This window comes from Bolinopsis microptera, chromosome 8 (assembly GCF_026151205.1).
Source record: "Bolinopsis microptera isolate Bmic1 chromosome 8, MBARI_Bmic_1.0, whole genome shotgun sequence".
Taxonomy (NCBI): Eukaryota; Metazoa; Ctenophora; class Tentaculata; order Lobata; family Bolinopsidae; genus Bolinopsis; species Bolinopsis microptera.
This window is the reverse complement of record NC_087079.1, coordinates 9,351,329-9,367,118: the sequence shown is the minus strand read 5'-3', so window position 1 is coordinate 9,367,118 and position 15,790 is coordinate 9,351,329. Positions and strand designations below refer to the sequence as shown.

At 38.3% G+C, this 15,790-nt stretch overlaps 2 protein-coding genes across 5 annotated transcripts in view; one reads left to right on the top strand and one right to left on the bottom strand.

The window, feature by feature from the left end:
- Positions 1 to 15,790, top strand: part of LOC134819580 (uncharacterized) — a 776,807-nt gene that overhangs the window by 371,517 nt on the left and 389,500 nt on the right. The gene's annotated exons all lie outside the window — the stretch shown is intronic.
- LOC134819754 (proprotein convertase subtilisin/kexin type 5-like) lies at positions 11,123 to 15,693 on the bottom strand. Of its 3 annotated transcripts, XM_063829888.1 has the most exons (10): positions 15,546 to 15,693; positions 15,132 to 15,284; positions 14,776 to 14,928; positions 14,429 to 14,581; positions 14,107 to 14,259; positions 13,778 to 13,930; positions 13,456 to 13,608; positions 12,725 to 12,880; positions 12,419 to 12,571; positions 11,123 to 12,082 (listed from the first exon to the last, which is right to left on the bottom strand). In XM_063829888.1, the coding sequence occupies exons 1-10, from the start codon at positions 15,673 to 15,675 to the stop codon at positions 11,580 to 11,582; spliced, it is 1,860 nt and encodes a 619-aa protein (XP_063685958.1). In that variant the 5' UTR covers positions 15,676 to 15,693; the 3' UTR covers positions 11,123 to 11,579. The 3 variants fall into 3 exon arrangements, with proteins under 3 accessions (XP_063685958.1, XP_063685960.1, XP_063685959.1); XM_063829890.1 differs by lacking the exon at positions 13,778 to 13,930 and having other exon boundaries at positions 11,430 to 12,082; XM_063829889.1 differs by lacking the exon at positions 15,132 to 15,284 and having other exon boundaries at positions 11,430 to 12,082.

The window sequence follows — 15,790 nt, the reverse complement described above, 5'->3', positions numbered from 1 at the left end:
GTGACCCTTGAAAACATCATATACTAGTAGAGTTTTCTGTGCCTCCGGCAGACCAAGGATAACCTTTTCGTCGTTAACTTACGGCACAATAAAGTTCTCATAGTTGTCATATTCTGGGTAAAAAGTTCGAAATGGAAAAATTTTTGAAAAAATTTCAACGGACTTTAACTTGGACGGACATTAATTGAACGGACTTTATTTGAACGGACATTAAGATGAACGCTAGGGCCTCCAGCGTTCAAGTAATGTCCGTCCAAATAAGGTCCGATAAGGTACCTCGATAGTCAGTATTTGACATTTGTAATCATATTGTATTAATTATAATTGTATTTAACCTTATATTTTAGTTAGAGATGCGCTGCTGTGATCAAAGTACAAGGGGGAACTTAGACTCAACCTTACTAATAGTATTGGCTCTCATATGTTCACTCTTATTTATTTTCACCCACCTACAGATTATCATTATCACTATTATTAATAACTTGGACCTCATAACCCTTGTGGTATGTCACACCCCTATAGTTTTCGGATATAGCTCGTCATCATGACCAGCGACCAGTAATCACTGTAAAGGACGGCACTTCCACCTTTGCAGTGATTACTTAGTATTATAAACCCCTCCGGGATAGAATAAGATTCTGATAATCCCGGCTCCCGCTAAATAGATTCTGATAATCCCGGCTCCCGCTGTTAGTTTTTTCCCGCTGAATAAATAACCCCGGCACAGCTTTTATAATCCCGCCCCGCTAATTTGGCTCAACAAGATTTGTTTTGTTTTGACATTCCATGAGAATTTCAACCGCGTACTGTCACGTGTTTTGATGACGTGTATCACGTGACTAACTACTACGACGCGCATTGGTAAAAAATGTCACGTGACCTATGGCTTAACGTAAGAACTATAAATACACTCGATCTACGTATCGGTCTAATTGCAGGCGCTGGCAAAACTCCAGCACACTGCTTACATTACTTAAACTCTTACATTAATTGGACCAGTTCCAAAACTTGTCTCGACGGTTACATTTGATTTTGTCCGGTTCGGTTAATTTTGTCGTGTTTGATATAAGCCATGTATTATAGTCGTCTACTTTGATAAACTTCATGACACGATATCATTATTAGCTTTTATCGCTTGCCAGGCTTAACTCGACGCCCCTTATCGATATTCATATTCATTCAACGTTCTGACTGAGGAATAATGTTTAGATATAACGCCAATTTCAAAAGTCATAGTACCTTAGTTGTATTTATTTGGTAGTCCCCAATTCCATTTCATATTTTCCATAATGATCTCATATAGCTATATTTAAGAGTAAAATGTCAAATTTGTTGGTCCTAGCACTAACCCGGAGGGGTTTATAACACATAACACCGGCACGCTTAAGTTATATTAAAATAACCCCTCGTGCTAAAGCACGTCGGGGTTATTTTCATAATAATCCCTCGTGCTTCGCACTCGAAATTATTATAAACTTTTCCCGCGCGTCGCGGGAAAAATTGAAATATAATCCCTGCGCATGCCGGGGTTATGTGTGTTATAATAGCACACAACTGAAGCGGCCCGACCTACTCACATACATCACTGCCCTGGCACAGGCAAAGCCCTTCCTAGGCCTAATTGATCATCACGTACCTTGTGGTCGTTTCAGTAACACTTCCTAAAGTCACGCAACATATCACATGACCATGATTCACGCGCCACACGTCTCACGCACTTTTAGAGCAAGACCCGCCCTGTACTCCAGAGTGGGCAGCGTCATCCCAGAGAGTGTTCTATTATATCACTCCTCCTAATAATAATATAGTATAGGTTTATATTTAGTGTTAAGCTCCAGGAGTCAATAGATAGTTACCCTCTTAGAAGTAGAAATAGGAAAGTTATCGCTCATTTTATTATTGTTGTAATGTAATGAGTCTTGTAACTCTTTAGTATTATAATTGTCTTTGACATGATATTACGTTATTCTTTATGTTCGTTATTCTACCTTGAATTTGAACGTGCAGACTTTACTCACGTTCCCCTAAATTGTAGTGTTTATTTTGTACTCTCCTGACTTTAAAGAAGGTTTAAAGTAAATGAACGTAAAGTAAACTGCGTTTACTAGCGCCTCTCTTACTCCTCGATAACCGTGGATTACCTTCACGTTCTAGTATATCTATTTACTATTTCGTAACCCGTTTTGAGCATCTTCCTTAGTCTACGACTCCTCCCCAGCGTATTGCAGAGGTACACTCGAACCCGAGCTAACCGAGGTCTATAACAATACTCGTTTTACTTTTAGCATGTAGCAGTTTTAGTACATCTATTTTTCCTCATGGTCAGTACTATAATACAGCTATACTGTCAATTTCAAACTCAAAGCATGATAATAGTATTTAGAACATGGACATTAGACAGTATTTTAGCGTAGTACTAGTATTTTAACGTAAGGGATTTTGTAACGTATGTTTTAACACGCATGCTTGTGACTTTCACGAAAGTTTAGAATTGCATTATTTAGAAATGAGGGTTAAATTGTTTTGACTAGCGTGAGGGACTGAAATTGGGACAGTGAGGTTTGAAGTTTAAGTGGAGTGTGTTTTTTGGGGGACATGATGAATTCGTGATCAATGAGTTTTCGTTCTATACAACTCCTGAATTAAATCTACGGTCCTTTGCCATACCTAAATCTTTATACCAAATAAAAGCAAATTAACCATTTAGCACGTAGTCTTGACTTGGCTTATAATTATATAAGCCAAGTCAAGACCACGTGCTTATATATAAGGAAGTTAGTCTAATTTCTCGTTAGGGTTAAGGTTTCAGCATATGCTTTTGTTAAGGATTGGGTTAGGGTTATACTTATATATTAAGGTTGGGATCGGGATCAAATTAAAGGCCAAAGGGTTAGGGTTTCGAATAGTCGTTCAGGACCAGCTAGAGAACAGGTTGAAAAAGTCACGTGACAGTCGAGTGTAGAGTGATTAATCATCATCCGCTTTTGTATAAAGAATTTAGGAGCAGAGAACAATGAATGCCATTGTCTTACAAACTGGTTTCTTTATGATAAAGAATACGAACATAACATGTACACGTTCAATAACTTATAATAAACATATTATGGCTCGCTCCTACTAAATCGCTCGCCCAAATTTTAAGAAAATTCTTGTGAAAAGGCCCTTTAGGCATGAAAGTGATCTAGATCGGTGTATTTTTGGACGCTGATTCCGAATCACCCCCCATGACGTAGGGTTAAAATGCTTTCCTGGAGAGTTATGGGCAAAAAACCGTTTTGGTCACGTGACAGGCTAGTAAAACGTGAATTCGATTATTTAGGGTAGGGCTCGGGTTAGGGTAAGGGTTGTGGTTAAGATTATGGATAGCTTCGGGGTTATGGTTAGGGTTATGGTTAGGGTTAGGGTTGGGATTAGGGTGTATGTAAAACCGTTTTGTACGGCTGCAAAACCAAAAAAACCAAAGTCACGTGAAATTTTTGGGCGAGCGATTTAGTAAGAGCCATTATGGCTAGCATGCTATATATAGGCACAAGCAAGAACTACTGTCTTGAACACAGTAAACTGCTGTTCGCTGAGCAGAAAATTATGAATCCGGAGAATCTGCACATGTATCATATTCATATATCAGTGGATGCCAATTTTTATTCATTCATTGCTTGTTTAATTTGTTTTTGTGCTTAATTTATGATTACTTGTATTTGAGATTCTGTGATTAAATTTATTTTGTTAATTATAATGTTGTGATTGCATAATTTATTGTAAATATAATATATGTTTCAGAATAATTTAATACTAATACTAATGTAACGTGATGGAAATATTTTAAACGGGCATATCCTGTCCTAACCCAGGATGCACTACATAAAGAATTCGTTGTAACTTTGTTTGAAAAGCATTAATACATTTATGGAACTATTCAAAATCCTTAAATTTGATGTCCCTCAGTCCATTAAAGATCTTTTCAAGTTCTGCCCTAAAAATGAAAACTTCGTCTGATCCCATTATTGAGATTAGATATCTCCCAACAAAACTTTCTGAACACCTCTACCAAAATTTGGAATGATCTCATCCCTAATAGCAATATATTGTATAACTACAACTATAATTACTATCACTATCAGTAAGGCTCTTCAAACATGCTATTTTCAAAGCCTACTTTGAGAATGACTCAAATCCGTTTGTCGCCAAAAAGTACCTTTAACTTACCCAGAAACACAGTTTTCAGGTATTGTACTTGTTGTAGCTGCTGGCAGCTCTTGAGCGTATCGGTATAATTGATAACAAATAATTTAGTATAGCTGGTTACTCCTTCATGAATTAATCTAGTCTACAGATGTTTGAAACACACGCCCCCCCCCCCTCCGTTATCAGTTTTACAAATAGCTATTCTATTTCTGTCAAAATTACACTAGTGTAATCATTTTATATGGAAAATTTGGGTTCAGTTGCCATTGGGTGCCCTGTTAACTGTGTTAGGTTCTATTTTACTGGGCGGCGCTCAGCCTGTCATTTCGCCGAATCTCTATAAACATAAATATAACAGCCTGGGGTCCCCAGGTAAGTTCAATTGGGTTCAGTCGTCGGTCACCGATAATATAATATTTGGCGGTGGCCCTCGGATTTAAAGGAGAATGCGAAAATTTGGTCTTCGAATTTAAAGAAATATGCGCAAATTGTCGCGGAGAACTGAAAAATCGCGATTTCTCTCTCTCTCTCTGTCTGTTCTGGTCAACGGTTTCTGGCCTCCTACTTTAAGAGGGAGGTCTTATCACCGTGCCCACAGAATGTAACTCCTGCTAGCTGCACGCCAGGACTCCCAAAGTATATACGAAATCATAAAATAATAAATATCAATGCAACAGACCCCTGGAGTCTTGAAGCTGTCGCTACCTGGCTCAGAGCAAACCCACTTCCGTTGTAGTACTTCTGCGGGCAGACAAGGGACTTCCGAGCAAGGTCAAAGCCTGGGAGATATGTCTCTATGCAGAGATGGGCCTAGTTTGGGTTCCTAGTGTGGGATTTAGCGAAAGTTTCTGGTGAAGAATCCAAGGAGGTTACCCAAAAGGGTTTTCCATATCCAGTCTTGTCGACTATTACACAAATTTAAAGATATGGTTGTAGTTTTTATGTTGTTGAGGTAGAAATTCTCTCAGAATGGAATTTGTTTGTAAATGAGTCTAAAACCGAGTTTGTAAAGTGTTATCTGGCTGGAAGTGGTGAGAAGGACGAAAAAGGAGAACCTCTAAGAAATAGAGAACCTTGGAGGAAGTGTGTGTCCCTAGGCTCTAAGCTATGTAGTAAAGAAGACATACAGCATCGTATAATCCTTGGAAATGTTGCATTCGAAAAATACAAGAAAGTTTGGATGCAAGGATCTAAGATTAATCTGAAGACCAAGATTAAGATATACGAAGCATACGTTACATCTGTTATGCTCTATAACTGCAATAGCTGGGCTACCCCTCAGAACCTATTTGACAAACTTGATGCATGTCATAGAAGACACCTGCGTCAAATATTGAAGATGACTTATCCCATTATTATCAGTAATAAAGCACTATATGAACGCTGTGGTGTAACACCGTTGTCAGAGCGAGTGACATATGCTCGCTGGAAAATGCTGGGACATGTCCTCCGCAGTGACTGCTCATCACCAGCTCAGAGAGCTCTTCAATTTGCTGTTAATGCGTTATTTACCATGAAAGGACGTGTTGGTCGACACCAAAGTAATCTTTTAAAGTTTATTATAAATGATTTGAATAAAAGAAACCTACCATTACGTGATATTAATGATCTTTATGATCTTAGGGCTACTGCCTCTAACAGAGTTTTGTGGAGAAAATTATTTACCTCATAATTAACCTTTTATTTTTCAGAGAACTGTTATGTTTTTTTGGGCACTCATCAGTCTCTTAAGATGTTTCTTTACTATTTCGAGATTGTTTTAAAAGTTAGATAATAATGAGGTAGAGTTTACCAATTATCCTCATTCTGAACGTCATGATCTGGATGCAGAGGAGGTGCTGGGATGTTTCTGCTTCTCCTGAAAAGTGTTCACAATCTTGCGTCTCGAAGTTGACGTTGTTTGCCACATTCTGAAAATAAACTAGTGGGCTGTGACCTATCCTGAAAGCGACCATGTTAGCCAATAGCCATCTGATGTGAGTTCCAGAAAAATGTAAGTTCCTGTAATTATATTTGTGGAGGAACATCTCAAGTGGAATGTTCCTTAGTTACTGAGTGTGGCCTAATTGGGAGGAAGGGTTCTGGTCCTATGGGCATGTTGATTGTTGTTGGATTGATCGTCCCTTGCGAATTCGTCCACTAGTTCTTTACCGTATACTTATACTCCTTCATGTCCTGAAACGACGTTCTACTCGATGTGAATACCTAGTGAGTTGAGTTGGTCTGAAATGTTCAGAACGAACCTGGAGTTAAAACTGGTGCTGTTAAGCGCTTTAAATGCATCCTGGGAATCTAAGAGGAGTTAATGAAAGATGGAGATCCTAAGTTATCATTAGTACAGATACTTGCCATGTATAACGCAAATAGCGGGACGCGGGTACGCTTTCCTCAATGAACCTGAAGGAGGAATGTCTGTCCTGAAATGTTACCATGTAACGTCGAGCTACAAAATGAATCCAAAGTTTGAGTAATGCATTCGTTCAACGTTGTATGTCCTATTTGCATCCCCTAAGCATTGCATTGATGTTTATTCCTGGTCCGGTTAGCTTTGCGTCTCATAACTAAAAAAGTCCGCTATGCTATAGTGAGCTATGCTGTCCACCAGGGTACTGTAGATCTAAGGGTTCCCCGTGTAATGGGGCAGGCTGTGATAAAGCATCTCTGCAGGATGTCCAAGATGAACTGTTTTCGAGCGTTGAGATCTTCCGCTGTAGAAACAGATTAGAACCAGTAAGGGTGTTAGTCAAACTCTGCTGTTACTAGATGAATGTAGAGCGTCCAGTCACACTTCGATGAAGAGTGTGGCAAAGCTAACCCGGTCCCCTGAAGAGTGGTTACTGGAGGAAGAAGTGCCAGGAATTGAGGAATTCTCGCTATCAGTGTGTCCTCGTAGTCAGAGTTGAAATCCCTAACTCTGTCTTATCACGAGCCTGTGTCTAGCGTGTGTCAGCCTTTACGCATTGCCATTAGCTGTCTTAACTGAAAAGACCTGAAAAGTGGTTACTGGAGGGAGAAGTGCCAAGACTATACTCATTATTAGTGTATCCTCGTAGTCAGGATGAGCGAATTGGAATCCCTATCTCTGTGGTGGGTGACTTCGATGGGACCTGAAAGCTGAAAGAGAATTTCCTGGTGATTTAATAGCTCTTAGAACTAGGTATCTGTTTATAACGTGTCGTCATTTGTATGTGTACTATCTTGTAACCTGATATCTGAAAGAGAAATTTCCTGGTGCTTGGTAGCTGTTAGTGTTGACTTCCTGGTTCCTATGGGAACTTTGAGTTGGCAAGTCCCAACCTTTGTACTCAACAAGAGAGCACACCACCCGTTAGTGCCAACCAGGTCACACCACGTGGAGGTTCGGAGAGGATTTCGTGACCCAAAATCGCGAGGATCTGAGAAAATCGCAATTTTCCGCCGCAAACGTCAAAAATCGCGATTTGTTGTGGAGAATGGGAAAAATCGCGATTCTGCACGTGCCGCGATTTCCTTTTGACCTTGCCACGAAATATACCCAACGAAGAGTTATTGTAACAGGAGTCAACAGAGCTAAGCTGTAAACCTCTGAACTGACGTCTTTGGTTAATGGTTATTTACATCTGTGCAATGTCTCCTCAGTCGAATGATGGGAAATGAATTGATTGTAGTGTACTGTAAACATATAAGTTGGGGGGAGGGGGGGGGGGGGGCCACATTCAAACTAAACCTGCTGAACACTTCCGAGTTCCGATGAATCTTAATGCCTGGAATTTTTTGTCTACAAAACTTTTATTCATATTTGTTGAGACTTTTCGAGAATATTTTCCATTCCATTTATTCGATTTTTCCATTATTCAGCTAGTTTTTTCTGATTTCGCACATTTATAGCAGCGGTTTTAAAAGCTAAATTCTAGAAGGGGTCGTTTCTCATAATTACTTCATTGAGTTAAAGTTAAACTATATCAATACTAACAGTAACACTGTAGCAGTTATCAGTGTGGTGTTTTGGTCGATCAGGCCGAACAGTGTAATGATCTAGACGAAGTTTACACAACGTTTTTCGTGGCCAATGGATTGAACGATTTAACCTCGAACAGCAGAAATGAATTGGTGCGGTTTGCAAAATTGACAATAGTGGAGATGTGTTAGTTGTCAAATATGTCATTGACGGAGAGGTAATAGTCCTGGAAATATTGTCCTCTTATTTAGGCAATAGCCGGGCACTGTCCAAGAAAGTGTGAGACAGTGCGAATGCAGTGTAAAGGTGTTTGTTTAAGCCACAGTGTCCCGAGATAAGGTGCACTGCAGTTCTGTAATTTTGTCTGTTGTTACTGAGTGTAGTGTTAAGATTTTTGATGATGTTGGCGTGCTCGTGGCCAAGTGTCATTTTACTGATGGATTGCTCGAGATCAAGATGGGTGACAAGGTTCTCTATGACAATCAGTTAAAGAATTAAGGGGGGAATGCTGCAAATTATACAGCAAAACTAAGCGATTTCCTATTTACGATATGATATACGAGACTACCTTCTCATATCTGTCCAATGAGATGGAAATTGGTGAAGACATAATGACATCTGACTGTGCTGCAACTTGCCCTTTATTTTAAAGCAGTCTCTGAGTCTCTTATGAAGCGAACTTTTAAGCTCAGACTGATATTTATACGAATCTAGTTTAATTCTGTCATCACTATAACAACAAGATGGAATTTATCAATTCTGGGGGAAAACTGTCCGTTTTTTGTTAATCTCTATCATGCGGCATCTTAATCTGTTTAACTAACGTGTTCCTGCAAATAAGATTCCTGAATCTGCAGAAGCACAATACAGATTTTGAATTATCATAAACAAAAATTGAAAAGACGATTGTTTACTTAAGGTATTACAGCGGAAGATGCTGATTCCTAAATGAGTTTGACCTGTTACCAGCGGATTAACTTGTATTTCTTGATAACTTTACAACTCTAATGCGGCGACTCCAACGGGTTATTTATTATTCCATGATTATATTTGTCCATCATACAAATTGATGTATAACATAAATCACATACTATACGGACAGTAGTCCTGCAGAATTGATGAACATCATTTTGTCAGTGACGCACAGGGCATTACACTTGTAGTTATTGTCAGTATTTTATTCATGAATATCGGTGAGTAGTGAAACAAATTCAATTTTCTTGTTAAATTATCATAGCAGTACTTATTTCAAGCTAGGTTGTTATAACACATCAATTTTTTAATGACAATCATTTTTTTATCCATTTAGTTTATTAGACATAAAAATTAAATTCTTCAATGTAGTGAAATGTGAATGTTTATCTCTACTAAAATAATTGTACGCTATTTTCCGTTCAATTTATTAGATTTTTCAATTATTCAGCTAGTTTTTTTTTCAATTTCGCTCATATATAGCAGCGGTTGAGCGGTTTTAAAGGCTAAATTCTGGAAGGGGTTGTTTCACATAATTACTTCAATGAGTTAAACAAGATCAATACTAACATTGTAACAATTATCAGTGTGGTGTTTTGGTCGATCAGGCCGAACAGTGTAATGATCTAAACGAAGTTTACACAACGTTTTTCGTGGCCAATGGATTGAACGATTTAACCTGTCGAATAGCAAAATTGTTTTGGTGCGGTTTGCAAAATTGACAATAGTGGAGATGTGTTGGTTGTCAAATATGTCATTGACGGAGAGGTAATAGTCCTGGAAATATTGTCCTCTTATTTGGGCAATAGCCGGGCACTGTCCAAGAAAGTGTGAGACAGTGCGAATGCAGTGTAAAGGTGTTTGTTTAAGCCACAGTGTCCCGTGATAAGGTGCACTGCAGTTCTGTAATTTTGTCTGTTGTTACTGAGTGTAGTGTTAAGATTTTTGATGATGTAGGCGTGTTTGTGGCCGATTGTCATTTTACTGATGGATTGCTCGAGATCAAGATTGGTGACAAGGTTCTTTATGACAATCAATTAAGGGGGGAATGCCGCAAAATTATTCAGCAAAACTAAGCGATTTGCTATTTACGATATGACCCGCGCGACTACCTTCTCATATCTGTCCAATGAGATGGAGATTGGTGAAGACATAATGACATCTGACTGTGCTGCAATTTGCCCTTTATTTTAAAGCAGTCTCTAATGAAGCGAACTTTTAAGCTCAGACTGAGATTTAAACGAATCACGTCTAATACCGTTATCATTGTAATAATAACAAGATGGAATTTATAAATTATGGGGGAAAACTATTCATTTTTTGTTAATCTCTATGATGCGGCATTTTACTGGGCGGCGCTCAGCTTGTCATTCCGCCGAATCTTTATTATGAACATAATAGCCTGGGGTCCCCAGGTAAGCGGCATCTTAATCTGTTTGACTAACGTGTTCCTGCAAATAAGATTCATGAATCTGCAGAAGCTGGAAGCGCAATACAGATTCCGAATTATCAAACGAAAATAGAAAAGACGATTGTTGTACCTAAGGTATTACAGCGGAAGATGCTGATTCCTAAATGAGTAAATGAGTTTTACCTGTTACCAACGGATTATTTATTATTCCATGATTATATTTGTCCATCATATTGATATAACAAAAATCACATACGGAGAGTAGTCCTGCAGAATCGATGAACATCATTTTGTCTGTGACGCACAGGGCATTAGACTTGTAGTTATTGTCAGTATTTTATTCATGAATATCGGTGAGTAGTGAATCAAATTCATTTTAAAAAGTTAAGTACAGGGTGTTTCAAAAGTCTTGCAAGGATGTTCTTTTTGGATAACTTTTAATCCATTTGTCTGAATAACTTCATTCTGTAAAAAGGTTATTGGTAGTTCTAAGGTTTAATGGTGACTTCTCAAGTTTTTACGTTACCATGACCACCATAGCAACCGCAATCAGTCCCCTAGCAACCGAGGTAAATTTAGGTCATTTTTTCTCTTATCGACCAAACGAAAGACCAATATAATCTAGAAATAATATTTTATTTGATGTATGATATTTTAGATATTGAGAAGATATGAATACAATGATATTAGCATAACAAAAACTGTCTTAATATATAATAGTTCATAACGTGCTCCATATATCCCTCTTTCCTTCTATATAATTATAACTTTATGAAAGAATAGAAACTGTGATAAATTCACGTTTAATTTCATTTTTATTGATTAAACGAAACCATGCAAATAATAAAAGATTGCCCAGTGATAAGCTGCAATGACAGTGTCACCTACTAAAATAATTGTACACTATTTAAACATTCCATTCAATTTCAATCTCAGAACATATTGACTAAGCCATGGCTTTTATCGATTTAAAGACAAAAATATACAGTAAAGGTATCTACTGAAAGCAATGTGGGTGAATCGCTTAAATCTCAGTCTAAGCCTAAAAAGTTCACTTCATTATTATACACTACTTTAAAATGAAGGGCAAGTTCCAGCACAGTCAGATGTCATACCATCACCAATCTCCATCTCATTGGGCAGATATGAAAAGGTGGTCTCGCATTTCATATTGTAAAAAGCAAATCGCCTAGTTTTGCTGTATATCTTGCGGCACTCTCCCTTCAAACTTTTCTCATAAAGATGCTTGTCCCCAATCTTGATCTGGAGCAATCCATCAGTAAGGGTAAGGGTCCAAGCTGTAAGTCCGTTTTTTATCCTTGCATCTCTCAGCGCTGGTGGTGTTCGGCACTGGACACAACCTCCCGCGAGGAAGATGCCTTTTAGGTTCCACTGGAACTGACCGAGCATCTTTCCTTCAACGTCAAACAGGAAGATTGTGTCATAAGTTCTCAGATTGGGCTTAGAGCGAACCATGATACCTCTTTTGGATTTGAAAAGATCTTGTTTTACTGCACACTTCATGCTGGAACAGAATCCACACTCCTTTGTCCAGCAGTTGCATGTTCGGCGTTGTTCTGAAAGGTTGAACAAATTAAAAATTAGTTTACGTATCATACCGTCAAAACAATTGATATAGCAAATAACTGTAGATTGAAAGTGACAACCATCTAGGCATTTAGATGGCTATGTGCATACAATTGCTGCAAAACTTTAATCGATAACTGTTCCAATTTCCAAACGTATCAAGGCAAACAAAAACAAGCAGTAAATATTTTGTGTGTCGTACATTATATGAGACGAATCTGTTCATAACAAATAATAAATGTTTCGTAGAAGATGGTAGCCAAGATCCAACAAAATAATCATCCGGAGAGGAAAACCATTAATCATAGACAATAACAAATTCTTACCAAAGGAACAATCATCCTCTGATGTAGAACCAGCAGCTGAGACCATGTCTTTAGGACAACTCTTACAAAAAGAAGCTCCAGCAGCACTGAAAGTGTTCTCTCCGCATTGTTGACATCCATTATCCGTCATGTAGCTTCCAGCCGAGCAGAGATCTGAGAAAAATCCAATATGAATAAATGGTGACTATCTTTGAATAATGTATATCACTGATTTGAATCATGAAATGGATTTGGGGAATCGGAAAATAGATAAAAATGTGCTTCAATGATGTGTTCAGCTGCAATATAATGTGATAAAATTCTTACCAAAAACGCAATCATCCTCTGATGAAGAACCAGCAGCTGAAACCATGTTTTTTATAGGACAATCAGAACATGAAGAAGCTCCAGCAGCACTGAAAGTGTTCTCTCCACATTGCTGACATCCATTGTCTGTCATGTAACTTCCAGCCAAGCATGGAGCTGAAAATTATCAAATTAGATGGAGACCAAACCAACTATTATTACCTCAATTCTTTAGTCTTTTCAGACGCAGAATCATCCACACCGTTTGACTTCTTCTGATGTCTGGAACTTACGACCCCAGATGTAGTTTTGAACGACGTTTTATGGGCCCCACGGTCAGCTGTTTATCAGGATTAAACTGGGCCTGGTCTTTTAGCCAGTTGCCAGTTGTCACTCCAGGTCTTGTTGTAGCGACCAAGCCAAATAATGTAAGAACCTTTGAGGGACACTACTGCAATGGTATTCAGTGCCCTCCTCTTCTTATCCCTGGTGCTGTTAAGGAAATTGAATATTCGAGGTTCTGAGAAAACCCACCACACCCAACTTCTATCGTGAAGAGATCCCCTTTCCAGCCTGTTGTCTCAATATCCACCAGTAGCTATTCGTATCTCTTTTCGTTTCGGGAATAACTAATCAATAATTAACAGAAAACACTTCAATGGTAGAAATATAGTTTATTTAGAAAAAATTAATATGAAATGTTTTTTATCGCAGCTCATTATAATGTTAAAATTTGGTCGTCCCATTCTTACCGAAAACACAATCCTCCTCTGATGTAGAACCAACAGCTGAGGCCATGTCTTCAGGACAGCTTGTACAAGAAAAAGCTCCAGCAGCACTGAAAGTGTTGTTTCCACATTGCTGACATCCACTATCCGTCATGTAGTTTCCAGCAAAGCATGGTGCTGAAATACGTCATTTCAGAACGAGCCAAACTATTCCATGAGAAATCTTAAAGCCTTTTAGCCTTAGTTATAAAGACTTTCTCTAAATGGCTATAAGTAGTAACAAAAATTATCTTTTAGTAGTAGATAATCAGTAGCAGTTCAATAAGTTCTCATTTTTAGTTTTTACCAAAAACACAATCATCCTCCGACATAGAGCCGGCAACTGAAACCATATTTTCAGGACAACTGGAACATGAAAACGCTCCAGCAAAACTGAAAGAGTTATCTCCACATTGCTGACATCCACTCTCCGTCATGTAGCTTCCAGCCGAGCAAGGGACTGTAACAAATACCGTTAGCAGTCAACAGTGGCAAAAGAACCAAACAATACTTAAATGATAATCTAAAAAGATAACCACAATAATTGTGCTGCTTATATGGAATTCAAGGAATCGGAGTTTAGTTGTTTCCATTGCATTACAGTATGTTTATAATAAAATATAGTACTTTTCTTACCATAAACGCAATCATCTTCTGATGTAGAACCAGCAACTGAGACCATGTTTTCAGGACAATCAGAACATGAAGAAGCTCCAGCAGCACTGAAAGTATTATCTCCACATTGCTGACATCCACTTTCCGTCATGAAGCTTCCAGCCGAGCAGGGAGCTGTAACAAATATCATTAGCAATCTCGAAAGAATCAACCACTGCTTAAATGATCATCTAAAAAGATAACCCCAATAATTGTGCTGCTTAAATGGAATTCAAGGAATCGGAGTTGAGTTGTCTCCATTGCATCGCAGTGTGTTTATAATAAAATATAGGACTTTTCTTACCATAAACGCAATCATCCTCTGATGTAGAACCGGCAGCTGAGACCATGTCTTCAGGACAATCAGAACATGAAGAAGCTCCAGCAGCACTGAAAGAGTTATCTCCACATTGCTGACATCCACTTTCCGTCATGTAGCTTCCAGCCGAGCAGGGAGCTATAACGAATACCATTAACAGTGGCAAAATAACCAAATACTACTTATAAAAAGATATTATACTTACTAAAATTAAATGATAATCTAAAAATATAACAACAATTGCACAGCTTAAATCGAATTCAAGGAATCGGAGTTTATTTGTTTCCATTGCATCACAGTATGTTTATAATAAAATACAGCATTTTTCTTACCATAAAAGCAATCATCCTCTGATGTAGAACCGGCAGCTGAGACCATGTCTTCAGGACAATCAGAACATGAAGAAGCTCCAGCAGCACTGAAAGAGTTATCTCCACATTGCTGACATCCACTTTCCGTCATGTAGCTTCCAGCCGAGCAGGGAGCTATAACGAATACCATTAACAGTGGCAAAATAACCAAATACTACTTATAAAATGATATTATTATTATACTTATTAAATGATAATCTAAAAAGATAAACACAATAATTGTTCTGCTTAAATCGAATTCAAGGAATCGGAGTTTAGTTTTTTACATTGCATCACAGTATGTCAATGATAAAGTTTAGATATAGCATTTTTCTTACCATAAACGCAATCATCCTCTGATGTAGAACCAGCAGCTGAGACCATGTCTTCCGGACACTCAGAACATAAAGAAGCTCCAGCAGCACTGAAAGAGTTATCTCCACATTGCTGACATCCACTTTCCGTCATGAAGCTTCCAGCCGAGCAGGGAGCTGTAACAAATATCATTAGCTGTGTCGAAAGAACCAACCACTGCTTAAATGATGATTTAAAAAGATAACAACAAGTGCTTCTTAAATTTGATCATTCGAACAGCTGTTGAGCAATGAAACGCAAACATAATCTTAGCAAAATGAATATATTTCTTTTACCATAACAACAAGTGCACTGCCTAAATCGAATTTAAGGAATTGGAGTTTAGTTGTTTCTTTCGCATCACAGTATGTTAATAATAAAATATTGTACTTTCTTACCATAAACGCAATCATCCTCTGAAGTAGAACCGGCAGCTGAGACCATGTCTTCCGGACACTCAGAACATGAAGAAGCTCCAGCAGCACTGAAAGAGTTATCTCCACATTGCTGACATCCACTTTCCGTCATGAAGCTTCCAGCCGAGCAGGGAGCTGTAACAAATGTCATTAGCTGTTTCGAAAGAACCAACCACTGCTTAAATGATGATTTAAAAAGATAACAACAAGTGCACTGCCTAAATCGA